Raw genomic sequence first — 27,998 nt, 5'->3', positions numbered from 1 at the left:
GTATTAACCTTTTCCCCAGGTTTAGGATCTGATAAAAATCCAGGAGGTTAGGCTTAGATATAATAGTTACTCCTGAGAGCCTTGTTAAGAACAGAATAGTCCACTGTATTTTAGAAGTATATGTTTCCCCTCCTAGCCCCAGTCAGAAACAAGAGGGACTTTTTTCGCTGGTATGCCCTGGAAGAACCTGGTAGAGCAAGCTCCTGGACATAAAAGTCACCTCATGAAAGTAGAGGGACTCCCCCTGGAATTTTTAACTCAGACCTGTCTACACTGAGCCTCTAGCTTCATCAATTACAGTTCAAGTAACTTTCAGCCCCTGGGTTCCTATACTTTAAAAGTCATGATTCTCTGTATCTGCCAGTTTAGAAGATTGCGCTTTGTCTTGTGACCTCACTTCTCTGAAGTATCTAGGAGTAGTTGTTGATTTTTGAGTTTGTTCACCTTTTTACATGTTAGGATGAAGTGATGACTTCTAAGCTCCTTAGATGTTAGACCATAAACCCCTTCTAAATCCTTTTGGTTTGTGAACCAAAGAGATATATTTTATGCCAGACTTGATGGTGTTGCTTGTACTTTAGCTACTTGGGAGGCTGAGACAGGAAGATCACTTGAGCTCATGGATTTGAGTCCAACCTGAACATTATAGTAAGACTGTCATCTCAAAATAAGAAAAAAAAAGGAAATACATTTTACCTTGCAACTTAAAACACATCTGTGTAATAGAAATTAGAAAACAATTACAGTAGTACTCTCCCTTTCCTAATGTGATGGGCTCAGCTTTTGTTGTTTTAGTGTTTTAGTCTGGGTGGTATTTTCTCTTCTTTTTTAAAAATGCTGGTTACCAAAAAAAAAAAGTACTGGTTACAAGCCAGTGTAGTGGCACATACCTCTAATCCCAGCACTCAGGAAACTGATGCAGGGCAGTCAAGAGCTCAAAACTAGTGTGGGCTACACAGAGTTTAAAGATGTCCTGGAGTACATGGTGAGACCCTATATTTAAAAAGAAAATGGTAGTTACAAACCACCAAATTGATTGCATTACCTACTGGTAGATTATATTTCAGTTTGGAAAAAACGCTATCCCATCCTATCCTGGGCTTCCCCCCTCGTCTCTTTTTTGGTTTTTGATTTTTGTTTTTTGAGACAGGGTCTTGCTATGTAGTTCAGGCTGGCCTTGAATTCACTGCACAGCCCAGACTGGCCTCAAACTCACACTGGTCTTCTTGCTTCAGTCTCCTGAGTCTCAGGACAGTGAAAGGGTAGGTAATTTGTAACAAAAACCAGTAGAGTGGAGGAAACGATTTTGATGTTACATGGCACAGTGGGGCAAGTAAATCTACAGCAATTATACATTTCAAATAACTGGAAAAGAAGAATTTGAGGGTTCTCAACACATAGAAATAATATTTGAGAAGATGAAAATCATAATTGTCCTGGTGATCTTTATACACTGTATAATGTATCAAATTATAAGACTGTACCCTAAAATATGTACAAATAATATATGTCAATTTTAAAAGAGTGAAAAGTATATATTGACTGAGTCATTTTTTCTGAGTCTGTGCTGTGGTTTGAGTATTTACTCCAAGACTCCTAAAATTTAATTGATACAATAGTAGCATTAAGAGATGGGACCTTTGAGAGGGGATTGGGTTGTCACAGCCACCTCCCTTATGAACGCATTAAGGTCACCAGCTCAGGAGTAAGCTGAGCAAAGGATGAGTTTAGCTGTTCTTTGGTTTCTGGTTTTTGTTTTGTTTTGTTTTGTCTTGTTCACCTGTATGCTCACTGTGTAGCTCTGCTAGGTTCTGGTCCATATTCTTGACCTTCCCAGGCTACAAAACTGTGTGCCAAATCAACTTCTGTTATTGGGCTTGGCATGTGACTCAGTGGTGGAGCGCTTCCCTCACATGTGAGAGACCCTGTGTTGTATCCCCAGCACCACACATGCACACAGAAAAGGTACAAACGTCTGCTGTTCTTAAGTCACTCAGTCTGTGTCCTTCTCTTACAGCAGTAGAAAATAGACTCTGGTTGGCATATAAATCAACCAGAAGTATGCAATTGAATTTTCCCTAGGAAATTGGTACCTCTTTTTGTGTTTTATTTTTTTCTTTAAGAATTGCATTATTGGCTATCTTCTCTTAATCCATCTTCGGGCATGATAACTTGAGACACACAATTGACTAAAGTTCTAGATAGAGCTTGCTGGCCTTGGTGACTCATGCCTATAATCCCAGTACTCGTGAGGCTGAGGCAGGAGGATCATTGCAAATTTGAAGCCTGGGCTACATAGGGAACTCAAGGCCAGCCTGGACTGCATAGCAAGACCCTATCTCAAAAAGCCAAAAAATAAACAAACAGACAAATAGAAACCAGCCAAGTAAATAAAGCTTAATTTTCCTTCAAAACAAGTTCCAGTGGGACAGGAAAAAAATCTTAATTGGTCACTTAACAGATATTTTTGCATGCTGCCTGTATACTTTCTAGGTAATGTGTTATCCTTTAGGAATTGGACATAGTCTCTGTCTCAAGGAATATCAGCTACCTGCAATTAACCTCAGACTTTGTATAACCTTAGAATTTCTCTGACCTTGTAAATAGTGAAAAGATAAGTGCGATTAAGATTTTTTTCTCTAGTCTTTTTTTTTTTTTTTTTTTTTTGGTTGTTGTTTGTTATATATTTTGTTTTTTTGAGACAGAGTCTCAGTGTGTAGTTCAGGCTGGTCTTGGACTTACTTTGTAGCCCAGGCTGGCCTCAAACTCACCATGCATCTCCTGCTTCAGCATCCCAAGGGCTGGGATTACAGGCGTGAACCACCGTGCTTAGCTTTACTTTTTCTCAATGGTCCCTCTTTGCCGACTCTAGTTTCTTTTACTGCAAAGCTACAACCCTCTCCCAGAGTCACAAATCCCCCTTACCGCTGCTTTATGTATGTAGGTTCTGCTATGTTAAACCCACTTGAAAATCAAATGTTTGGTGGTAAGGAGTCAGAGGAAAAAGTAGACACCTTAAAAAAAAAAAAAAGAACTACACCTTGGTGTGAAGTAAGATGTCTGTTTGATCACTCAAACAATTCCACTAGAGCAGTCTCTGTACACTGGATTCACCTCCAGTATTATAACTTAGTCTACCTAGTGTACAGAGTATTCAAGAAAAAATAAGTAAATTCCTCTAAGTGAAATTTTATAGTTAGAAAACTCAGATGATTAAAGACAACATACATAGATAGAAGGTAAGAATCACACATCCATTCAACAACACATCTGGGGCCAGGCATGGTGGTGCACACCTGTAATCCCAGTCCTTGGGAGGCAGGAGGATTGGCATGAGATCAAGGCCACCCTGGACTACACAGTGAGTTCAAGGCCAGCCTGAATTACAGAGTGAGACCCTGTCTCAAAAACAAGCAGACAAAACAAACGATAAACAGAAAACTCCCCCACATCTGACCTTATGTAATTAAACAATTAAGTAAGGTGTTCCTTAAAAAGAAACAATTTGGAGCCAGATATGGTGACATAGGCCTACAATCCCAGTACTCTGGGCAGCTAAGGCAAGAGGATCACAAGTTTGAGCCCAGGCTGAGTAACTTAGTGAGACCCTGCCTCAAAATAAAAAAATAAATTTTAAAAAGGGCTGGGGATGTAGCTTAGTGCAAAGGCCCTGGGTTCAATCCCCAGTACTAGGGGGAAAAAAGAATTTGGGCTGGGTACAGGAGCAGATGCTTATAATCTCAGTGGCTCAGGTGGCTAAATCAGGAAGATTGCAGGTTCAAGGCCACCCTAAGCAATTTAGCAAAACCCTGTCTCAAAGTAAAAAAGACTGAGAATGTAGCCCAGTGCTGTAGCAATCACCTAGTATGTGTGAGGTCCTCGGTTCAATCTCTAGCACTGCTAAAAATGGTAGGGGCGTAGTAATCTCTATGGCCAACACTTACTTCATATCTGATTTGTGAAAAGGTAAGGTGGTGAGTGGGAGAGTACCTCTCACACTTCTGTAGGTGAGGTCATTTGTAAGTGATAAATCAGGTGCAATGCTGATTTTTTTGGGGGCGGGGTGGTACTAGGATCAAACCCAGGGCTTCAGGTGTGCTAGGCATGTTAGCACTGAGCCATACCTCCATCCTATTGTTCCTGTTGAGTGATGTTTCTTTTCAGGAGCAGAGAGGTGAGGGGATTATGGTTGTAGGTGTAACAATTTGGAATTTAAGTGTCACCTGTGGTTGCCTTTTATCTGCAAGCTCCTTTGCTACTCTTAGCATGGGGATAATTATGTTTAGAATAAGAGAAGATTATATGTGTACTAGATTCCTGTGGCTGCTAGAACAAATTACTATAAACTAGGTGGGTGGAAATCAACAGAACTTTATTCTCTCAGTTTAGGAGGCCAAGAGTCTAAAATTAAGATATAGGGCAGGGCCATACCTTCTTTGTTTTTTTGGTACCGGGAATTGAACTCATGACCTCATGCATGCCAGGCAGGCGCTTATGCCACTGAGCTGTATTCCTGAGGGCCATACCTTCTTGAGGAGCCTTTCCATGAGAAGGCTGTGGTTTGCCTCTGGGTACCAACTGGCCACCTTAACATCTTTTCAATCGTTGTGACAAAATACCTGAGACAAACCAAAGATGTGGTTCCAGTCCATGGTCAGCTGGGTCCATTGCTTTACACCTGAGGTGAGGCAGAAACATCCTGGTGAAAGTGCATGGCAGAAGGAAACTGCTCACAGCTCACAGCACTTAGGAAGCAGAGAGGGATACATGTGCTGGCAGACTTCCTCCCTCTTTCACTTTTGTTCTCTTTGGGAGGCAACCAGGCGATTGGATGGCTCTGCCCACATTCAGGGCAGGTCTCCCCCTACAGTTTGCTGTCTCACATGCCAGTCATCCCTGGACCATCCTCAAGCACACCCAGAGATGTGCTTTGCTGTCTCCTAGGGGTTTCTCAATCCAGTCAAGTTGACAATCAGGATTAACCATCACACTGCAGACTGGTCCTTTCCAGCTTCTGGTTGCTTGTCAGTATATCTTGGCTTATGGTCACACCTCTTAACTTTTGCTTCCGTCTTCACATTGCCTTCTCTTCACTGTGTATCTAGTCGCCATTGGGTGCCTTTTTTTTTTTTTTTTTAATTAAGGACAAGTGGTGCAATGAGGGTGCACCTAGACAATCTAAATAACCTCCTCATCTCAAAATCTTGAACTTAATCACCATATAAAGTATCGTTTGGATGTTCTGGAAATCAGAGCATGAACTTATCTTTGTGAGCCATTAGGGATTTAATTATGTCCCTTAAAATTTGTATGGTGGGGCCAGGAATATAAGCTCAATGGCTTAGCACCTGAGTGGCAAGCATGAAGTCATGAGTTCGAGTCCCAGTAACAAAAAAGAATAATAATAATAATTTACATGGTGAAGTCCTCTGCCCAGTATCTTAGAACATGACCATATTTGGAAATAGGGTCATTGCAGAGATAGTAAGTTACTGTGAGGTCATACAGGTGTAGGGTGGACCCCTAATCCAATATGACTGGTGTCCTTATAAAAAAAAATTGGACACAGACACAGAGAGAACATGAAAAGATTGGATTTATGATGTCACAAGCCTAGGAATACCAGAGATTGCCAGCAAGCTACCAGAAGCTAGAAGGGGAGAATGGAATACATTTTCCCTGACATTGTTCAAGGATGTGACCCTGTTAGCCCCTTGATTTCAGACTTCTGTTCTCACAAAAGTGTGAGATAATAAAATTCTGTTGTTTAAACCACCCAGTTTGTGTTATTTTGTTAGGGCAGCTCTAGTTAAACAAATAGGGAAAGAATTTCAGCCTACGGCTCCTGAGTTAAAATCCGCAATTTGCTTTATACTGAGTTGGTACCCAGAGGCAAGCCACAGCCTTAGTTTTCCCTGACACCCATCAATGTGTTTAATGACCTTGGTATATTTATCGTTTGTCTCCTTTCTTCCTCTAACAGATGAGGCTGTTGTAATGTGATGTGAAGGCTAATAGGATCCCATTAGCACCTCCTGGTTTGTCTACATTCCAGTGTAATAGCGTGGGAAGAATTACATAATTGGAACACTTCATTATCATTTTAGTCTACAATCAGAAATTGAATATAGGTTTTTGCAAGTGTCTCTAGTGAGAGATTTGGTATACAAAAAATATCAATTGTCTTCTGCCAGGGTATCTGTAACCTTGAGGAAGCCTGAGGATAGGCTTCCCAAAACCAGCCCATGAGTAATTTTCTTAGTCCAGTCAGACCCTCATTAGCCTTTGTGGATTCAGTTCAGTAAATTTTAGTTTTTTGTTTCTGTTGTTTGTTTGTTGAGACAACTTGTCCCTTTTTAGCCAGGGATGGCCTTCAGTATGTGAGCCTCCTATCTCAGCCTCCTAGGTACTGAATTTATGGGAGTGTGCCACTATGCCTGGCAAAATTTTTTTTGAACATCTATAATGTTTAGGCACTGTGCCAGGCACAAATGATAGGAAGATACATGAAATATTAACATAGTAACTTTCCTAGGGGAGCCAGACACATAAATATGCAATTACAGCCAGGCGTGGAGGCACCCACCGCTGATCCCAGTACCTGGGGCTGAGGCAGGAGGATCACTGTGAGTTTGAGGACAGCCTAGGCTAGCTACATAGTGAGTTCAAGGCCAGCCTGCATTACATAGCAAGACCCTGTCTCCAAAAGAAAAAAGCAATTACATTGTAATATGTGTGATAATATAAGTCTTTGCAAGTATCTAGGGGTCTACTAGATACCAAGGAAGGCTTCTGGAAGGAAGTGATGCTTTTAAAAGATGAATAGAAGACCAGGGATATAGCTCAGTGGTACAAGTGCCTGCCTGGCAAGCGCAAGGTCCTGAGTTCTATTCCCAGTACAAAAAAAAAAAAAAAAAATGATGACTAGAACTTTGCAACACAGAGAAAGTAGAGACCATTTTACACATTGGAGAAAAGCAGACATGAAAGAATGAAACGGCCTATGTCCAGAAACATTGCAGGCTGCTTGATCTTGACAAAGTGCAAAGTGAGTGAGAGCAGCAAGAGATGAGGCTGGATCAGGACCGTCTCCTGCGTTCTTGATGTTCTGCTGTATTAGATGACTGACAGTGAAGAAGTAAGTGGGTGCGTGTTACTGTTGAACAATATAGATTCCATTCTTCTCTGCCCAAATTCTTTCAAAGTAGACTTCTAATAAGTGGCAAGCATTCTAAAAACTGTCCCTTTAAGGCTAAAGGAGTTTCCCATTTGCCTGGCTTTACAAAAATGTAGCTTGAGCTTGGGGTGATAGGATGCTTTCCTATCATGAGCAACACCCTACGTTTGATCCCCAGTACTGCAAAAAAAAAAAAAAAGCACTTTATAAGTTAGACACAAAGACAACCAACCAGCTGAATGTGTCAACAAGTCAAATTTTTTTTCTGTATTAAATTGAGGTGCCAAGGAGAATCAGAGCACCATTCCAGCCTGTGGTTTATTCAGCAGACCTGAATAAAACCATTTGAGACTTTATCTTTTGCCTGTTTCTTTACTAGCCTACAATTTCTTCTGTAGTTACTGAGTCTCTGGGACCTTAACCTTTGATGGTTTATTTAAAACTAAAACAAAAGCTTTTAGCTAGGCATGGTGGCACATGCCTATAATCCTAGCACTCAGGAGGCTGAGGTAGGAGGATTGTTACGAGTTTGAGACCAGCCGGAACTACACAGTAAGACTTTGTCTCAAAAAAACAAAACAAAACAAAATTAAATAAATAAATAGAAAGCTTTTGCTGCATTTTGGAATTATTTTAAAGTATATGTGTGTGTTTTTATATTTAGTTAGTTAGCTAGCTAACTGGTTATTTGTTGCAGTACTGAGGATTGAACCCAGGGCATTTACACTGAGCTACTTCCCCAGCCCTTATGTTTTATTTTGAAACAGAGTCTGAGTTGCTAAATTGCCCAGGCTGGGGTCTCAGACTTGTAATTCTAGTCTCCCACACCCCTATAAAAATTCTTGTTGATATTATGCTCCCCGCCCTTTTTAAAATTTTGAGACAGGGTCTCACCAAGTTGCTCAGGCTGGGATCAAGCTTGAGATCCTCTGGCCTCAGTCTCCTGAGTAGCTGGATAACAGGTCACTGTGCCCAGCACCCATATGTTTTCTTTTGGTTTGGCTGTTGTAGAAAGTGTGTAAACCATCAAAGATGGGCAGAGTTTTGGTTGTTGTAGGCTCTATACTGACTCATATATGCTATTTTAGCTTACATTATAAGTATTCAAAAACTCCTGTATTTTAAAGAAGTGTTTATATTATTGTTTTTCCATAAAACACAGTATACTTTCCTAAATTTAGTGGTTAAAGTCCAGTCTTTTCGCACTGTATCTTTGTGCTTTCCACTCATTCAGATCAAAGGGATTGTAACACTGTGTAGCAAGTTAGAAGATAAAACTGTTGTGTTTTTCAAGGACTCTGTACATCGCTGTCCTAATAAGAAGTGGGAAGAGATAAGATTGAAAATATAAATGTATAATATCACCAAGAACTTTTATAGAGGTGTGCGATGATTATTTTGATTTTTAGAAAAGTTTTCCTCGTTGTAAGAAGGAGAAAAAGTTTTCCTTGTTATCCCTTTGAGGATTTTAATGGTAGCCCAACTGAGTGGCTGCATCTGAAAAGTAGAATACTAAGAGATCAACCATTAGGTAAGAACTGTGGAGAAAGCAGTTAGCCATGTGACTGACACGGGACCAGCACCAGCTGCATTGCTGCTTGGACCTGTGCACCTAGACACTGATCCTTTAAAGTTTGTTGACCACTTAATCCATCCGTGTAAATAACTGCCATCTAAGGAAAGATAGTGAATCTGTCCTTGTTAGTTCTTAAGCATAGTTTCCAAGAGTGTCCTCGAGTTTAATAGAGAATCACTAGGTTTGGAGGAATAAGAAAAGACGTGGCTCCAACCTCAAGTTCCATCTTTAGTGAAGGGTGATCATTAACTGCCTCGCTTTCAAGAGCAACGTAATAAGGCGGCTTCTCTTTTACCATGTTGTTCTTGCCCAAAACCCAGAGTATATAGCCACTGGTCCTAAGGAACCTTGAGGAAGTAGATGATAATGCGATAGAGTCATTTATTTGGTAGACAGTGTGTGAAAATGAAAATAGAATTCTCAGCTGGGCATGGTGGTATACGACTATAATCCCAGCACTTGGGAGGTTGAGGCAGGAGGATTGCTATGAGTTAGAGGCTAGCCTGACTACATAGTGAGATCCTTTCTCAAAAAAACAAAATACTATAAGTGTGCTATCTCCAAATATTTTATTGTACTCTAAATCTCTGTGACCTCAACAAAGAATTTTTTTCTAAGTTGAAAATTCACCTTTTCACTTAATTTTAAGAAGGATTTTACAGTTTTGTTCAGCACATCCAAATTGCCAACATCATTACTCTTGTCCTTTGGGGTTATTTTTTTTCATTATTAAATAAAATAAGGGTTATTGGAACACAAGCACTATGCTACCATGACAGTCAGTCTGATAACTGATAATTGAGATAGGTACTAAGTGACTAATGGTTGGGTAGTATATACTACATGGGTACTCTGGACAAAGGGAGGATTCACACCCAGAGGGCTGGTGGAATGTAGCCCGTGGTAGAGCACTTGACTAGCATGCACAAAGCCCTGCGTTGATTGCTGTCACTGCTGAATAAATAAACTACACATTATTTAGCTTTGGAATTTTCTGTTTAACATTTTCAGAGCAAAGTTGACACTGTGGAAAGTAAAATCATGGATATGGTGGGACTACTGTACCATCCCCTTTCTATACTACCCAGCCCCTGTTGGAATTGACCTAGCTCACCTTTGGCACTCAGCTTCCTTTTGCTGTGATTTATTAGGCATCTGCAAGTTACTTGGCACAGGATGTCACCCAGGAGGCTCGTGAATTTTCACATTTGTCATAAACCGGAGGGAAAAAGAAACCAAAATAAAAACGAATGATGAGATATGGCTGAGTGCTTAAAACTTATGCTACTTAAAGGAATAGTTATGTCATTGGCCAGTGTGATGTAGAACAGTGCATTGATATTAATCCCAGATGATAATGATAAAGACCAAACAATTCAGTGTTGACCATGACTTTCAAACTTTTTCTATTCCTGTTTCCTTGGCTTGTTGACTTGATTATAACATACCTTTTCAAATACTCACCCATATGCTGTATAAAAAAGAGGAATTCAGTTCTTGACACTGGTTGGTACCTGTGGGATGCTAATACTCTTACCTAAAAATTTCAGGTATTTGGGATCTTAAAGTTCTCAAAAAGATGTGCAAGTTCTTTAACTTCTTTGTCAAGTGAAGAAAGAACTTAAAAGGGTGCTGTTTATAAATTAATATTCTTGTTATTTTTTTAATTGACATTTTTTGCACAGGGCATTTTGTTGATAAAATTCAGCAATAGAATCAGATACCTTAAGAAAGTAAATTGACCACAAAGACATGGCACCAGTGTCCTTTCATTCAACAGCAGTAGAACTATATAGCACAGTGAGACTGTCTTAGGTGCCTTTGTGTAATGAAGGGAATCTGGTGTCAAATGCCAGGGTACAGTAATTCTCACTTACTTGTGTAATGAAATTTACTTTGGAAATGGAGATGGAAAGCATCATATATTTCTGAAAGTATGCCTTGTGAAGGTTTCTGAAGCTAAGGATGATAAAGTTTTTCACAATTCTTTTCATACCACTTTATAAAACTGTACCCCGTCACTAAAGGAATAATTTTGTCAGCTGCCAAAATCTTCTCTTTTAGATACTCATACAGCTTTCTCAAAAAGACAAATAAATTTACCTAGTTACAAGTTGGTGGGGGTTTTCCTCTTCTGTTTGTCCTCCTTCATTCCCTCAATGGTATTTTCTCTTAGAGTATTTTAGGAAGAAGTTTCCTGTTCTTATTTTTGCTCTATAAATTACCTTGCTTACACATGCAGCATATGAACTGGTGCTGCTGCTGTGGTTGTATTTATTTGTTGAACAATCCTGTACTTTGAAATGATTCATTCAGGAGCCATGAAGCATTCAAAGCAGGATGTGTGACTCACTTAGTAAACAGCAGCATTTGAAAGTGAGAGCAGGAGCCTAAGACTTGACTGAAGTAGAAATGAAAGTCCTGTTGGCTGTGACATATGTGTATGTATGTGTTCATTCCCTGCCTTCCTTCCCTTCCCTTCATTTTCCAAACAAGTGATACTGTGCCCTGGGAACAGAAGCACTGTGCTGAGAATGAGAAGCATTGTCGAGATGGCTACATATCTCTTTCAGAGTATGTGATCTATTGGCATGATTAGTGTTTGAAAAAAGATCAGTTATGGTTTCCACTTCTGTTCACTGGTGATATCACTGTATAGAGCTTACCCTCATAGTTTTTCAGTATTCTGGTAGCTTTTTCTTAATACTTTCTTTCATCAAAATATGCCAAGCTGGGCACGGTAGCACATGCCTATAATCTCAGCACTCAGGAGGCTGAAGTAGGAGGATCCCCATAAATTTGAGACCGGCCTCAGCTACATAGTGAGCTCAAGGTCAGCCTGAACTACATAGTGAGACGCTGTCTCAAAAAACAAACAAACAAAAAGCCAGAGTATAAATGCTATAAGAAAGCTGTTACATTCATGAAATGCTGCCAAGACAGGTGTGGTGGCGCGTGCCTGTAATCCCAGCACTCGGGAGGCTGAGGCAGGAGGATCATTGCAAGTTCAAGAACAGCCTGAACTGCATAGCGAGACCCCTGTCTCAAAAAAGACAAAAAAAAAAAAAAAGGAAAATCATGAACTGCTGCCAAACCCAGAAATATTGAAGGAAGAAGTAGTTAGGTGTTTGTATAAGTAACTTTTGAGACTCACAAATATAAACCAGCACATGATATGGTGGCACATACTTGTAATCCCAGCACTCAGGAAGCTGAGGCAGGCGAATAACAAGTTGGAGGCCAGCCTGGGCTACATAGTGAGTTCAAGGTCAACTTGCACTACAAAGCGAGACCCCATCTCAGAAAACAAAAGTAAAAAAAAAAAAAAAAATAAATATAAAGTTAACTCCTTATATCCTTATTTGATATGTTAGAGGATTTATTTCTTAATAACTGAAGAGTTTTCTGATTATTTCCTTCCCTTAGTTTACTCTTCTAAAACAAGGAAAGGGACTTGCATTCATTGTAAGTAAGGATACAAGAGCATTTAAAAATTTTTCCACACAGAAACTAGAGCTGTAGTAGCCAAAAATAACATTTCAGGAATGAGTCTGGCTAGGAGTTGAATGCATATTGCACAAAAATTTCATTGGTCACAATGCTTTACCAAGAATTTAGCTTAAAACTCTTACATTCTTAATATCCATATGCTTGTGACTGGCTCAGAGTCAAAAAGCAAAAATTTAACTTAAATTTGTCCTGAGCTCTCATTTGGCCTGAGCCTTGTTTTCAATTCTGTTCAGTGCTGCTATTTAAAAATACATCCGAGGGCCAGGTATGGTAGTGCACGTGTGTCATCCTAGCACTCGACAGGCTGAGGCAGAAGGATTACAGTGAGTTTGAGGCCAGCCTGGACTATGTAGTGAGTGCAGGCCAGCCTGAACTACATAGCAAGACCCTGTCTCAAAAAAACAAAAAAAAAAAACCACAACTCAAGAGAGTTGGCTAAATGGGAGGATTAGGAAAGAACTATTTCTAAACATTGACTTAGAATTGTTCTGTTTAAAAAATTACTTTTTAGTACAATACCTGTCTACTTTAAGCTTTGAAAAGGGAGAAGGAGCCAGGTATGGTGGCACATGCCTGTAATCCCAGCACTCAGGAGGCTGAGGCAGGAAAATCAAGAATTTAAGGTAGTTTGGGTTATATATTAAGTTCAAGGCTGGGCTGGACTATACAGGGAAATACAGAAGAAAGAGAAAGAGGGAAGAAAGAAGGGACTAGCTGAATACATGCTGCATGGCAGGTACTGTACTGTTCTATGTAATGATTTCATTTAAAACATAAGCATATGAGGGAGCCTTCTGGGATACCTCAAATGTTTCAGCTTTTTATTTCTCCCAGTACTGGGGATTGAACTCAGGGCATTGCTCTGATCTATGTACCTGGTCCCTTTTTGTTTTTTATTTCTAGACAGTGTCTTACTAAGTTGCTAAATTGCACAGGCTGGTGTCAGACTTGCAACCCTCCTGCCTCTATCTCCCAGAGTGCCAGAATTGCCACAGTACCTGGTTCATGTCTTAAGTAATGATTATGCAGATATTTACTTATATACAAATCATTGAGACATTTAAGATTTGTGCATTTTCTGTATGCTATACCTCTATTTTAAAAAATTAAAAATCTAGTAGCCAAGTATGGTGACACTCATCTGTAATCCCAGGTGCTTAAGAGACTGAGGCAGAAAGATCACAAGTTCCAGCCTGGGCAATTTAGGGAGACACTGTCTCAAAAACAAAAGTATTTTGAAAGGGTTGAGAACACAGCTCAACCCTCCTGAATTCAATCCCTACTACTGAAAAAAATAAAGTTAAGACTTCATTTGTGAAATTTGGTCTGATATACAGTCCACTATCTTTGTGCTTTGGGTTATTCTTAACTGTTTTTACTTAGCTCTGCTCATTTAGTTAGTTTGCTAGGAGGTAGGATTCCAGATTCTCCTGTTATGTAGAAGGATAGTTGAAGAGAGACTTCCTAGAAATGGAAAAGATTTTTACCAAATATGACTTACGGAAAATTTTACTAAGAAACTATACTTACTATCCCTATCCATTCTGGAACTAAAATCAGTTTTCAGATTGGCTTTCTCATAATCCTGATACTTTATTTTGTAGTGCTTAACATTTCTTAAACTATGGCCAAGGATATAGATCCGCGGCATAGCGCCTGCCTGGCAAGCAGAAGGTCCCGAGTTCAATTCCCTGTATCAAAAAAAAAACAAATTTTTTTTTCTTAAACTAAGAAAAATCTTGCTTCTTACTTTTTGTTTTAAAACTCCATCAGGAAAAAAACTCTGACTCTATCAGAGAGTGAAAATTAAAAGTAGCTAGAATTGTTTTGTTTACCTTCTTCCTTGCTATCTTTTTATTACTAACAAGGTAATGGGTAAGAATTCCATTTAATCTGTTCTCCACCCAATTACAGTGCCTTCTGTCACCATCCTCCTAATTTCTCTATCCTAAGTATCTGCAGAGCTGTAGTTCATCAGCCATTTTATAAAATGAGTTTGGAAGTTTTCTGCCTGTGTTCTTTCCTTCCAAGTCTCAGGTCCAAAAACATGTGGCAATTTGGCAAGGGAAACTAAAAAACAGTCTTATTTCTTTCTCTCTTACTCTGTAGTAGGGTTTCTCAACAGAGGTACAGCAGACATTATGTTAGATAATTCCTTCTTTTGGAGACTAGCTTGTGAATATATAGTACTTGTCAGCATCCCAAGCCTCTACCCTGTAGAGGCCAGTAGCATGCCCCTACTTGTGACAAGCAAAAATGTCTCCAAATATTGCCAAATGTTTCCTGGGGAGCAGAGTTGCTGGTTGAGAACTATTGCCATAAAACATAAGCTGCATTTACAGAAAGTGGATTAAAGGGGAAAGACTCGAAATTGGCATGTGATTAGAATTCCCGTGGTAATTTTTTTTTTTTTGAAATGGGGCCTCTGTGTTGTCCAGCTGTCCTCAAACTCCTTGACTGAAGTGATCATCCTGCCACCACCTCTCAGAGTGCTGGGATTACAGGCATGTACCATCATACCTGGCCCTTAAAAATTATTAATGAGATATTTTACATTCTTTTCTTTTTCCTGCTGTCTTCAAAATCTAGTATGTTTTAAGAAACAGTATGTCCAGTATGTTCAGTACATTCAGACTAGCCATACTGCAGGTGCTCAGTAGCTCTGCGTGGTGTTGGGGATGAGCTCAGCAGCACAGCGCCCGCCTGGCAAGCTCAAGGCCCTGAGTTCAAGTCCTAGTTCGGAAAAAAAAGCTGTGTGTGGCTAGTGACTTCCATTTTGGATAGTGCACTTCTACGTGATCATGGTGTTTGGAAGGGGCACACATTAGCACATAATGGTCTCTCTACCCCTGTTTATGTACGCTGAGACATCAGGAAGTTGTCGTGACTCATTTACTTGATCAAATAAGACTTTAATTAGTCTCACCTGGTAGTTAATACCTGTAATCCCAGACTCTAGGAAGTAAGGTAGGAGGATTTCAAGTTTGAGCCCACCCTGGACAATTTCATGACTTAGTGCAACCCTGTTTCAAAATTAAGGGAAAAAAATGTTTTTAAAAGGCTGGGATGTGGCTCAGTGCCAAGGCTGTAGGTTCAATCTTTCCCAGTACAGGGGGAAAAAACACACCTAAATTACATAAATCCTCTCTCAAGATGCATAAACTGCATTTCTAATCTACCGTGTCTCAAATTCTTCAGCCCTCATTTTGAATAATATCGATTCTCTGCTGCCTTGGACAGAGATAGTAAGTACATATACTGAATATTATCATCATTTACCCTACAACCAGGGTGAATGACTGTGACAAAACACCAGTGATGGTAAGACTAGAGAAGAAAGTCCACTGGCAGTATTAAGAAATAGAGTGGCAAGATTTTTACATGGCCAGGTTTTTTTTTTTTTTTTTGAGACAGGATCTCACTATGTAGTTGAAGCTGGCATTGAACTCACAGTGTAGCCCAACTGACCTCAAACTCACAGCAGTGCTCCCACCTCAGCCTCTCAAATGATGACAGGCATGCTCCACCACATCTGACTAGCTGAACAGTAATTTTGAAAGGAAAGGCTTTGGGGAGTCCTTCCTCCCATTCTTCTACTTCAAACCAATAGAATAATCTGTGTTTTTACTAAAATCAAAATATTTGTCACTTAACTGTGGCAATTTTAACTGAGAAATTGCTTTCAAAGAGATGATTCCCTAAGCATGAAGTTCAGTGCTGATCTGTTACCATCCACAAGGCCCTGGCTTCAGTGCCCCAGTACAGGGTCGAGGGCTGGTGGGGAAGATGGCACAGCCATGACGTATGGAAACTTGGGACGCTGATCTATTTTTTTTTCTAATACTGGACCTCACATTCAAGGCAAGTGGTCTGTCATTAAGCGGTATCTCCAAAAGCGTCAGCGAGCTTTTATTTGCTTCCTCCTTTTCTCAGGGATGACAAATCTACAAGCTTCTAGCAAAGTACCTGGTATACACAGTCAATACTCAGTAAGTGTTTGCCGAGTTAATAAGGAATAGGCGATCCCTACGGTCAAGTCCCTTTCATCACGTATATGAGTATGGAGAAGAGGTTCTGTCTCTCCTCCACGTCTGGGGCACCATTTTGGTTAGTAGTACTTAGAGACACTGTGCCTTTACTGATTTATTAACTGATGTAATAACCACCAACTAAATACGCTATCGATGAAATACTAAGTTAAGCTTGCTTAGCCTGGGTTAAATCCAAATCTGTTGTGGCATCAAAAGAAAAGGGCCACTTTGGTTTCTATGTTGGTCTGGCTGCAAATGGCACCAAAGGAACTGGGACAGTTTGGTGGTGTTTTTCTGAATGGATGGAGCCAAGTCCTGTGTATTTGTTTTCCCAATGAGTTGTGGGAAAGAGGGCTGTAGGCGCAGCTTTGTGGAAGGTGTATGTCGAGTGAAGAAAGTAGAAACAGGAGCCTACCCAATCACTTCATGCTGGGCTACACCCCCATCTCAACCCTTTGGTTTTAAATTTTGAGATAAGGTCTTGGTAAATCACTAAATTACCCATGCTGGGCTAGAACTCAGAATCCTCCTGCCTCCGCCTCCCATAATGCCCAGCTCCCATCATTAGTTTTAGAAACAAAAGGACAAATAGAACCTCTGGTAAGGAGCTGTGGAGAACGACAACATGCAGGCAGTCGCTGTGTTGCACGCATGTTTTAATGAAAGAACATGACCAGCAGCCTCAAAGGGACTTCTGAGGGCACTATTCTTTTGAATTACTGCTGTTCATCTGTTCCTTTCCCCTCCCTTCAAAGGGATGGGAGCATAAATTAGTTTAGTAACCCTGTCTTTCTTAGTCATAAACTGGAGTAGACTTCACCTCTTCATTGTCCTTTCATCCCAGTCCCTAAACAAACACAGTCTCTGTACCATCTCCTTTTCTCTTCTATTATCTTACCTACTGGCTCCTCCCTACCCTTACATTTTTTTCTTGCATTTTTATTCTGCCTTTATACAAACAGCAAAATTGTACTGGCCCGTTTATGGCTGATGGAACCCAGGCGGGCTGCCCGATAAGGGGAGCCAGCATTTGGCCGACAGGGCTGGTGTGTGCCGTTATTACTGGCCATTGGGCCTCAGTCCTGTACAGCTCCGTCCTGGCTCATTAAAGCCCTGAGCCAAATATCGGCACAGGCGCCTGCTGCAGCACTGTGGGGGCCAGGAAACTAAATGGCTCTCCTAATCCTGCATAATTTATCTCCCTGTTAGCCCCCTCATAAAATAGTCCAGTCAGCCCCACCATGGAGAACTTCGTTCTGAAATTTGCTATTTTTGTGATGACCAGTGAGTTCCTAGCCTTCCCTTTCTTCTCTCTTTATTATTATTATTAAAAATTGTTTTCCCCTTGTTCACTACAAGTTGGCCTTAATGATACTTTCATTTGGAGCCTACTGCCTGGACCTCAGTTCACTAACAATCTGTCCACTTCTCTTCTTTGGACCTGATATTACAGAGCAGTTGGTGCTGTGGTCTCCTGCGCTCCTCTCCTCCCTGCTTTCTAGCACCTTTTTTCTCTGTCTCTTTTTCTTTGCTTCCAGTTTTTTCTCTTTTTCCGTTTCCCCTTTTGAGGGAGCAACCTCATTGCAACATATTTGGTAGGACATTTTTAAAGGGGACTGAGCCGGTGTGTGTGTGTTTGTTTGTTTTCATCTCCATTTCTGTTTCATTTCAGAGATTTACAAACGAGGACCACCTGGCAGTTCATAAACACAAGCATGAGATGACATTGAAATTTGGCCCAGCCCGAACTGACTCAGTCATCATTGCAGGTATTTGCTGCCCCAAAAGCCACGCGCCTTGCTGTCACCACAGTTAAGATGAATACCAGGGACCAGATGTGCTGGGAGCTGTACTCCGCCTCTCCCCTCAAGAGCTCTTGTGTGCTCTGCATTTAATCAGGAAAAAGAACACCAAAAGCTCCCAAATTTCCACTGTGCCCTCCACTCTCTGATTTTTAATAACAAGATCGTGTTCTGTGATTTTTGACAGTAGGTACATTGAGGTTTTATTCTAGCTTTTTTCACTGTATTTCCTCCTACTTATTGAGACTTTGGAAGATTTACAGACAAAAGATGCCTTTGACATTTCTCCCTATCCACAGCACATGGGTGAACAAAAGAAGGCGAAAAGCCAGCCTGCCCTGGCTGCCTCCTTTCCACTGGGTGTCAGTTTCCTCCAGGGGGCAGATTATCAATTCGTAAATTCCGCTTCCCTTGTGAACCCAGACGCCACGGAGGGCACATTTCCAGAAGTCAGACAAGACGTTTGTTTGAGTCAATGGGACTTTCCTAAGCCAATTTGGGCGACCTGGAACCTCTCACCAGTTGTTTTAGATATTGTCTTGCTTCCATGCACCATTCCCAAAGGAGCATTCATAGCAGTCGCTCTCACACCATGCAGCAGTTCTTTGTGCCATTTGCAGCCAGACCAACATAGAAACCAAAGTGGCCCTTTTCTTTTGATGCCACAACAGATTTGGATTTAACCCAGGCTAAGCAAGCTTAACTTAGTATTTCATCGATAGCGTATTTAGTTGGTGGTTATTACATCAGTTAATAAATCAGTAAAGGCACAGTGTCTCTAAGTACTACTAACCAAAATGGTGCCCCAGACGTGGAGGAGAGACAGAACCTCTTCTCCATACTCATATACGTGATGAAAGGGACTTGACCGTAGGGATCGCCTATTCCTTATTAACTCGGCAAACACTTACTGAGTATTGACTGTGTATACCGGGTATTTTGCTAGAAGCTTGTAGATTTGTCATCCCTGAGAAAAGGATAAGTAGGGACAGAGCCATCAACAATTGCTTAAGAAAACCTGGGGGAGCCAGGTGTGGTGGTGCACACCTGTAATCCCAGCATACAGGAGACTGAGGCAGGAAGATTGCTGCAAGTTCAAGGCCAGCCTTGGCTACATAGTGAGTTCAAGGCTAGCCTGATTACAGAACGAGACCTTATCTCCAAAAAAAGAAAACCTAGGGGAGATCTTTAGTAGAGTGTAAATATATAGGTAGGTAAAACTTAATTAAATCAGAGTACGTATACATGAAAAAAATTGGTATTTGCACAAATGAATAATACAGTGTGACTACTAAGAAATGAATAGTAAATGAAATTAATCAGAGAAAGTTTATGAAAAAGGTAAACTTGGGGCAAGTTGGAAAAGTTGTTCCAAATGGTTGAAAGGCCTATGCCAGCTCTCCAAGGTGATGATGGAAGGTGCTGTAGGACAGTCCCAAGAAGAAAAGTGCATTGTTACCTTTTGCATTCAGTTCTGGAGTCACATGACTTGAGCGCTTCTGTCTATGCTGTTATCATCATATCTCTAATTGAGACCTGCTGTGTCGTATGCATTCCAATACCCTTATTGGTCCTGGCTGTCACTGAAATGTTTATGTCAGCAACTAATCTTACCTTGGTCCCTCAGACTGTCTCCTGTCCTTTGTTATTAACTGATAGCGGTGGTCTAAGTCTTGAGTTGTTTTCTTCTTTTTTTTTTTTTTTTGGTTTTTCTCTGGTACCGGAACCGAACTCACGACCTTGCGCTTGCCAGGCAGGCGCTTTGCTGCTGAGCTAAATCCCCAGGCCCCGAGTTGTTTTATTCTTTATACAAACCCTCTCCATTCTCTTTTGTCCTTTGTTAATCAGCATCTGTCACTGTAACAAACACTTGAGGTGAATCAGTTTAGAAAGTTTGTTTTGGATCACCGTTTTGGAGGTTTCAGTCCATGGCTGGTTAGCCCCATCGGTTTGCACCTGTGCCCAAGCGGTACATCGCAGCAGAGAGTAAATTGTGGAACAAAGATACTTTCTCAAGGCTGAGTCACCAAAGAGAGAAACAGAGCAGCGTCCCACAGTTCCTTTAAAGGAAAGTGTGCTCCCAATGACCTAAACCTCCCTCCAGGTCCAGCTCTTAAAGGTCTGCCACCTCTGTAATGCCAGGGGCTGAGGACCACAACTCCACTACATGAGCCTTTGGGAGAAGTTACCCAAACCCCATAGCATTCCTATTTTTTCCTGCCACCACCCCCTGCTTATATTCCTTCAAAGGCTCCTAGTTCTTAGTCCATCCCGTCCTCCTCCTCCTGTTCCTCTACCTCGTCTTCTTCTTTCTTCCTCTTGTCTTTCTCCTTCCCCTTCTTTTTTTTTTTTTTTTCTTTTTTCTTTTTTTGAGACAGAGTCTCACTATGCAGTCCAGGCTGGCCTTGAACTTTCACTGATCCTCCTGCCTCAGCCTCCTTGGTCCTGAAATTATAGGCATGGGCGGCCACACCCAGCAGTTGTTCTCATTCTAATCCATCTTGCATACTGGAAAAGCTAGTTTTCAACCAGACACGCACTTGTAGATCCTCAAGCTACTGAGGCAAGAAGATTGCAAATTCAAGGCCAGCCTGGGCAATTTAGTGAGTCCGTGTTTCTAAATCAGAAAGTCCTGGAGGTAGCTCACTGTTACAGTGCTTGCTTAGCATCCATGAGGCCCTGGGTTCAACCCCACAGTACTGGGTGAGGGTCTTCCTTAAATTTTACTTTTGTGATCATAATCTGTCATCATCTTATTTTCTCTTAATTTAAAGCTATTTACCTGGGTGTGGTGCTGCATGTCTGTAATCCCAGCACTCAGGAGGCTGAAGCAGGAGGATCACTGTGAATTTGAGGCCAGCCTGGGCTATATGATGAGCCCCTGTCTCAAAAAAAGAGCTATTTATACCTAGATTTTCAGGCTTTCCTAGCATCATCCAACTTTATATGCAACTTATATATGTAAAGAGCTAATCTTTTTTTTTTTTTTTTTTTTGTCTTCCTGAGACAGGGTTTCACTGTGCAGTTCAGGCTGGCCTTGAACTGGCACTGATCCTCCTGCCTCCGCCTCCTGAGTGCTGTATTGCAGGCGTGTGCCACTGTGCCCAGCCAAGAGCTTATCTTTTGACCTAACATAACTTTTCTTCTTCATCCATATGTGGTGACCATATCCTGCCCTTCTCTATACCTTCGACCTACATTACTTCTCTCAGCCTCCACATCTTCTCTCTCCCATCGAAGCCATTCTCTAAGGCCTGATTCAACTTCCATTTGAAATCTTTCTCAATGACTCTGTCATCAATGTGCCTTTATTTAATTTCTGTAACAATTTTATTCCCCATTACATATAGCACTTGCTTTATATACTATGATGCTGTCTTACGTGTATTAGGGCATAATACACATATCTGATACTTGGGCTCTTCTCCTGTCTCTCCCCAAGATATACAGCCAAGTGTATGCATGTAACACCAAAACACATATTATATAAAGTATTTAGTAAAAACTGATTTTTTATGAATTATCAGAACAGGCTCAGGGTTTTCTTATATATCGTCAAGCTGTTTGTTGAAAAACCAGAGCCAGTTGAGGTTAGAGGCCATCTGGAATGTGAAGAACTAGATTTAACACAGAGCAGCCTTTAAAACAAATACCAGAAATGAGCATGTGAAGCAGAGTGTGGGGGAACTTTGTATGAGCCTTGGATCACAGGTCCAGAAGTACTGCTGGGCTGGAGATGTAGCTCAGTGGTAGAGCATTTGCCTAGCATGCCCAAGGCTGAGTTTGAGCTCCAGCAGGAAAGAAAGAAAAAAAGGAAGGAAGGAAGGCTGGGCATGGTGGTGCACACCTATAATCCCAGCACTCCGGAGGCTGAGGTAGAAGTTGCAAGTTCAAGACCAGCCTGGGCTACAAAGTGAGCTCAAAACCAGCCTGAACTGTATGGCGAGACCCTGTCTCAAAAAGAGCAAAAAGAGGGGCTGGGGATTTAGCTCAGCAGCACAGCACCTGCCTGGCAAAGAAATCCTTCTGCCATCTCCCTACCCTTAGCTGCCCCTCCTGTTCCCCTTGAGTTGTGATTTTGTGTGTGCCCTTTCTAAAGCACTGCAAGCATAAAAGATGATACACTTCTACTCACTCCAGAATGAAGGGAAAGTGGCTTTATCATTAGCCAACCAAAGCTGTCCGAGAACCTTTTAAAACTATTTTGGGAGGTAGTGGTAACTTTTCTAAACACTCTGATTCAGAAAGAGGTTTTTTTTAAGTTTAAAAAAAAACTTTAGTGTTGTTTCCATGGAAAATCCCACTGGGCTATTTTATCATGTGAGAAGGAATGATTCTAACTGTAGGGCTCACTTACTAAAATATAGTTTAGGGCCAGGGATATAGTTCAGTGGTAGAGTATTTACGGAAGTTCAATCCCTGCCAAAGGCTGGGTTTTGGGATTGATCTAAAGGTTTGATCTCTAGCACTTTAAATATAAATATGTATAATATATAAAAATGATCTATAAAATATATTAGCTATCTATTATAATGCTATATTAATTGTATATTATATAATTTAAGTATTATTCTATCATTCAGCCTAGTTGTTTGGGATAGGAGATGAATCTCTGAAATGACAAAGAATGGAAGATCGTCATAACAGAGTTAGGATGCCAGGGATGATGACATATACCTGTAATCCCAGCACCAGAGAGGCTGAGGCAGGAGGATCACCATGAGTTCGAGGCTAGCCTAGGCTACGTAGTAAATTCAGGCTCAGCCTGAACTACACAGTGGGACCCTGTTTCAAAAAAAAGGATGGGGAAACAAGATGAATCTAGAAAAGGCAGAGTAGGGAGAAAGAAGCTCAAATTTTAAATTCACGTTGCTTCAAAAGCTCCCATGGGTTACCAAGGGTCTTTGTCTCTCTAAGAGCAGAGGCTTTGTGTTAAGGAAAAAGATTTGTACAACCCCTGTGGGAATATTTTGGTCGGTAAATCTAAATCCAAATATCCTGGTTTCCGGAATTAGCTCTGGGCCCAGGTCTGTGTGAATTTAGTCCTATTGTTTGCGGTTTCCTTTTCTAGCTCATGGAATCCCTGTCCTGTTCCCCAGTTGTCTGGAATGCCTCCAGAAGGTAACAGGCCTGTACCTCAGTGACCATCATTTCTTATGGTAGCTCTAGCATATCACCCACCTCTCAGTTTCTTTCTCCCTCTTTCTGTCTCCCTTCCTTCCTTCCTTCCTTCCTTCCTTTCTTTCTTTTAATTTTGTTTGTGTTTTTGAGACAGGTTCTTTCTATATAGTTCAGGCTGGCCTTGAACTCACTATGTCGCCCAGGCTGGCCTCAAACTCACAGTGATCCAGCTTGGTCCTCAGTTTCTTTTCTTTTTCTTTTTTTTCTTTTTTGAGACAAGGTGTTGCTGTGTAGTTGAGTTCACTATGTAGCCCAGGCTGGCCTCGAACTTGCAGCAGTTCTCCTGCCTCTGCCTCCCAAGTGCTGGGATTGGATTACAGGTGTGCGCCACCACGCCAGGCCTTAGTTTCTTCTCTTTTTCAGATATTAACACTCATATGTTTATACCTCCTCACTTCAGACCTAACCAGGAGTAAGTTTTAAAAGAAAACACTGCTTAACTCTATAGTGTTTGACTTCACATGTACTTGATTTCAGCAGCATGGTAATTTTGTTTTGTTTTGTTTGTGGGCAGTGGGTGGTAAAGGAAGCAAGAGTGCTGAGAGAAACGTGGGTAATGGAGAGTCACACACAAAACATTGTGCTGTCTTCCCCCTGCTGGCCTCGAGGCAGCACAGCACAGACATCTTCTCGTGGCCTAGCACCAGTCTTCACCTGCTACAGCTCCTTAAATCAAATTGTCTTAACACAGACCCTCTGTTTCCAAGTGAAAACGCATTTTCTGTGTACTCTGAAGTTTTAATTTCAGATCAAAACTAAAACAGAATTTCCTTTTCGTGTCTACAGATCAAACTCCTACTCCGACTAGATTCCTCAAGAACTGTGAGGAGGTGGGGCTCTTCAATGAACTGGCTAGCTCCTTCGAGAAAGCTGCAGATGAGGATGAGAAAAAGGCAAGAAGTGGGCCTTCTGCAAAATAAAAAAAAAAGAAAAAACCACTGGTGCTGTTCAGACCTAGATTACTTATACTGTATCTTGGGATAATTTAATTGGTTAAAATGTAAAAACCATGGCAGTGGTTCTATAGAACCAGATAATACTAATCCTAAGTAAACATCCAGGTCTTTAGAGGATCCAGATGATGGATCAGCACAGTTCTGTCTTCACCAAAAATCAATCCTTCTGCTCTCCAGCATAGTATTAGGTCAGTAATCTGTTGTTGAAAACTAGGTTCAGCATCATGGTGCACACTCGCTGTCCATGCTGTCTGGGAGGCTGAGGCAGAAGGAGCACCGGTTCAAGACCAGCCTGGGGAATTCAGCAAGACCCTGTCTCAAAAATAAAAAAATAAAAATAAAGGCTCAGTGCAAAACCTTGAGTTCAATCCCCTAGACCCGCCTCCAAAAAAAAGTTTTAAGTCTTTCTTACGTCCTGTTTAGCTGGGTTGATGTTTGTGGAAGGCCATTTCATAGGTGATCAGGCCTTTTCTCCGTGGGCATCCTGTGGTTCTCCCACCTGCCTGGGAGTGGTCTTCACCTCCTCTGATGAGATGCACGCAGTGTAATACCATCTCCGGAGTGTTTTTGTTTTTTTGGTTTTTTGTTTTTTTCCGGTACCGGGAATCAAACTCAAAACCTCGCGCTTGCCAGGCAGGCACTGTGTCGCTGAGCTAATCCCCAGCCCCTAGGAGTGTTTAATGAGCCTGAAACTTTCCTGAACCACAGCTGTTCTTTTTTGTTTTTTTTGAGACACATTCTCTCTATGTAGTTTATTCTGGCCTTGAAGTCATTATGTAGCCCAGGCTGGCCTCAGACTCACTGCAGCCCTCTTACCCAGCCTCCTGAGTGCTGGGATTGTAGGCGCATGCCACCCGCCCCGTTGCAGACCCAGAGCTTTTCTAGATTGCCCCTGGAGATTTCCAACCTCTGGCTGTATTTATAGAAGCCTCTCCTGCCCACCAGTCTCTGACTTCGGGGATTTCAGAATTAGCTAAAGAGAGCTTGGCATCTTAGCAACCTGAAACAATGAGGCGGAAGTGAAGCCATGTTCACTGTTGCTGTCCCTCATCAGCTTGCAGAAGAGCCGTTACTGCCGTGGTTAATTGTAGTGGGCACCAGCTTATCTCTGGCTGACTCAGCCGGCTGTCCAAAAGGCTTCTGGGGATTAAGGTAGCAAGAAGAGGTTGACACAAACTCCTCTTTCATGAGGAAGCCTAGGATATAGGAAGAATAGAACAAAGAATCCACTTTGTCTTGAAACCAAACAGCAGTGCCAGCTCCCCTGTTGTGGTGCGGTGTCAGAGCAGTTATCTCAGATGGTTTCCCATTCCCTGCAGAGCCATTCACAGCTCCACAGTGCTGTAAGGTGATCCACCACTGCCAGGAAGATACTCTTTCTGCTTACTGGCTTCTCCAGGCCTGCTCCGAAGACCAGGTTCTAATTTCCTCACTGATCAGATAATCAGCCTTTCCTTTCTCTGTTACCCCAAAACCCTATCTGTTTGAAACATCTACCCCTCAGCCCCAGATTTTAAGGTGAGGCAATCATCAAGCATGGCAAGTTCCCTAGAAAAGACCTTTCTTATCTTGTTTGCAGTATTTAACAGCCAGTTTGTCTTTGTTTACTTTTGATAATTGGGTAATCTAGTCATTCTGGTTGGCAAAGAAAGTACTCACAGCTCTCCAGTGATCCCTGGGAGAGCACGTTGGGAATAAGCAAGCACTTGATTCAGAAATTATTTTATTCCAGCTGGGGGTGGTTGTGCATGCTTGTAATCCCAGCACTCGGGAGGCTGAGACAGGCGGATCATGGCAAGTTCAAGACCAGCCTGGACTACAAAATGAGCTCACAGCCAGCCTGAACTGCATAGTGAGACCCTGTCTCAAAAAGACCAAAAAGAAAAAAAAAAATTATTTTATTCCTGAACAAGATTATAATCAAAATATTTGTATGATACCTGTTTTGTCTGTTTTCAAGTCTTTATACGCATTTGCTTATCACCAGTGTTCACTTTATTTTATAGTTGGGGAAACAGAAACCCTGAGAAAATAAAGGATTGGTAAGAGTGACACATAAGGCATAGGGCACACATTCTATGACTTGCAATTCAGTGCTTTGGCCATGGGCTAAACACCTGAAAAGCATATGGTCTTGTTTGTGACTGGAAAGATAGAGGTTCAGTCTGAAGGGAATCGAGAGCTTAAATTCTGTTCATTCTCTTTCCTAATAGGGAGCTGCTGGGCCCCTGGACATGTCTCTGCCTTCCACCCCAGACATCAAGATCAAAGAAGAGGAGCCGGTGGAGGTGGACTCATCCCCACCTGACAGTCCTGCCTCCAGCCCCTGCTCCCCACCACTGAAGGAGAAGGTAAACTCTGCAGGGGGTCACCACAGATGCTAACTGATAGAGGGTTTTGAGTCGTAAATAGTGAAGGTGTAGGAGGATTGAGTGTAAATACAGGGTCTTACTTAATTGCTTTTCTATTTTTTTTTTTTGGTACCGGGAATTGAACTCAGGACCTTGGGCTTGCCAAGAAGGTGCTTACTCCTCTGAGCTGTATCCCTAGCCCACTTAATTGCCTAGGTTGGGATCAAATTTATAATCCTCCTGCCTCAGCCTCTCAGAGTGCTGGGATTACAAGCAAGTTAAAAGTTAAACCTTTTCTTTTACCCAGCAGTTCTGAGTCCAAATAGAAGAGAAATTAGTGCATATGTGTACCAGAAGAAGTTTTTAAGAATGTTCATAGCAGTTTTATTCATAAGAGCGAAAAACTGGAAAAATTCCAAATGTCCATCAACCGTAGAATGATTAAATTATGGAAGGCTGGGAGCATAACTCAGTGATAAAATATCTGTTTAGCATGTGAAAAGGCCAAAATTCAATTCCAGCACAATAGATAGGTAGGTATTTCTAAAATGGGATACAATGTGACATTAAATAAGAATGAGGCTGGGGGACAAGTATGGTGGCGCACACAGGTAATCCCAGCACTTGGGAGCCTGAGGCAGGAAGATCACTGTGAGTTCAAGGCCAGCTGGGGCTACAAAGTGAGTTCAAGGCCAGGCTGAACTGCGTAGGGAAACCCTATCTCAGACAAAAAAAAGAATGAGGCTGGGTGTGGTGGTGTACACCTGTAATCCTAGGACTCTGGGAAAGCTGAGGCAGGAGGATTGCAAGTTCAAGCCCAGCCAGTTTAGCAAATTAACAAAACTCTGTCTCAAAAAATAAAAAGGGGTGGGGATGTTCCTCAGTGCAGATCCCCTAGGTTCAGTCCCCAGTACCACAAACAAAACAAAAACCAGTGGACTGGACTGGTGATGTAGCTCAGAGGCAGAGCACCTGGCTACCATGTGCAAGGCCCACTGTAGAAGGAAAGAGAAAGGTTGTGGGGAATGAACTGATTACACAGCAATGTAGTTAAACCTCACGAACATATTAAACAGAGTCAAGCACAAAAGGACATACTGTATGATTCCATTTATATTAGGTTCAAGAAGATGAAAAGTATTTGATGATAGAACCTTGAGCAGCATGTACTAGGCTGCGTGGGTGGCACATGCTGCTGCTGGTCCTAGCTACTTGGAATGTGAAGACAAAAAGATCAGCTGAAGCTTGGAGTTCAAGATAGTCTAAGTAACAGCCAAGCCCTCTGTCAGGGGAAGAAAAATGAGTACTGCTTACCTCTTGTGAAGGAAGGGCATGGAGCCCGGTGTGGAGGCATATACCTGTAATCCCAGTACCCTGGGAGGCTGAGGCAGAAAGACTGAAAGTTGAAACCCAC

The 27,998-nt window shown here is 41.6% G+C and overlaps 1 protein-coding gene across 2 annotated transcripts in view; it reads left to right on the top strand.

Annotated features, from left to right (window-relative positions):
* Window positions 1-27,998, top strand: part of Atf7 (activating transcription factor 7) — a 95,110-nt gene that overhangs the window by 44,247 nt on the left and 22,865 nt on the right. For both annotated transcript variants that reach the window (XM_005397189.2, XM_005397190.2), the window contains exons 3-5: window positions 17,967-18,063; window positions 24,064-24,170; window positions 26,447-26,584. In XM_005397189.2, coding sequence (XP_005397246.1) covers window positions 17,967-18,063; window positions 24,064-24,170; window positions 26,447-26,584 — 342 coding nt within the window. The remainder of the gene's footprint in view (window positions 1-17,966; window positions 18,064-24,063; window positions 24,171-26,446; window positions 26,585-27,998) is intronic.

The sequence above is a fragment of the Chinchilla lanigera genome, unplaced genomic scaffold (assembly GCF_000276665.1).
Source record: "Chinchilla lanigera isolate Chin_1 unplaced genomic scaffold, ChiLan1.0 scaffold00057, whole genome shotgun sequence".
Classification (NCBI taxonomy): domain Eukaryota; kingdom Metazoa; phylum Chordata; class Mammalia; order Rodentia; family Chinchillidae; genus Chinchilla; species Chinchilla lanigera.
The sequence above is the reverse complement of the archived record's forward strand: the minus strand, read 5'-3'. Positions and strand labels throughout refer to the sequence as shown.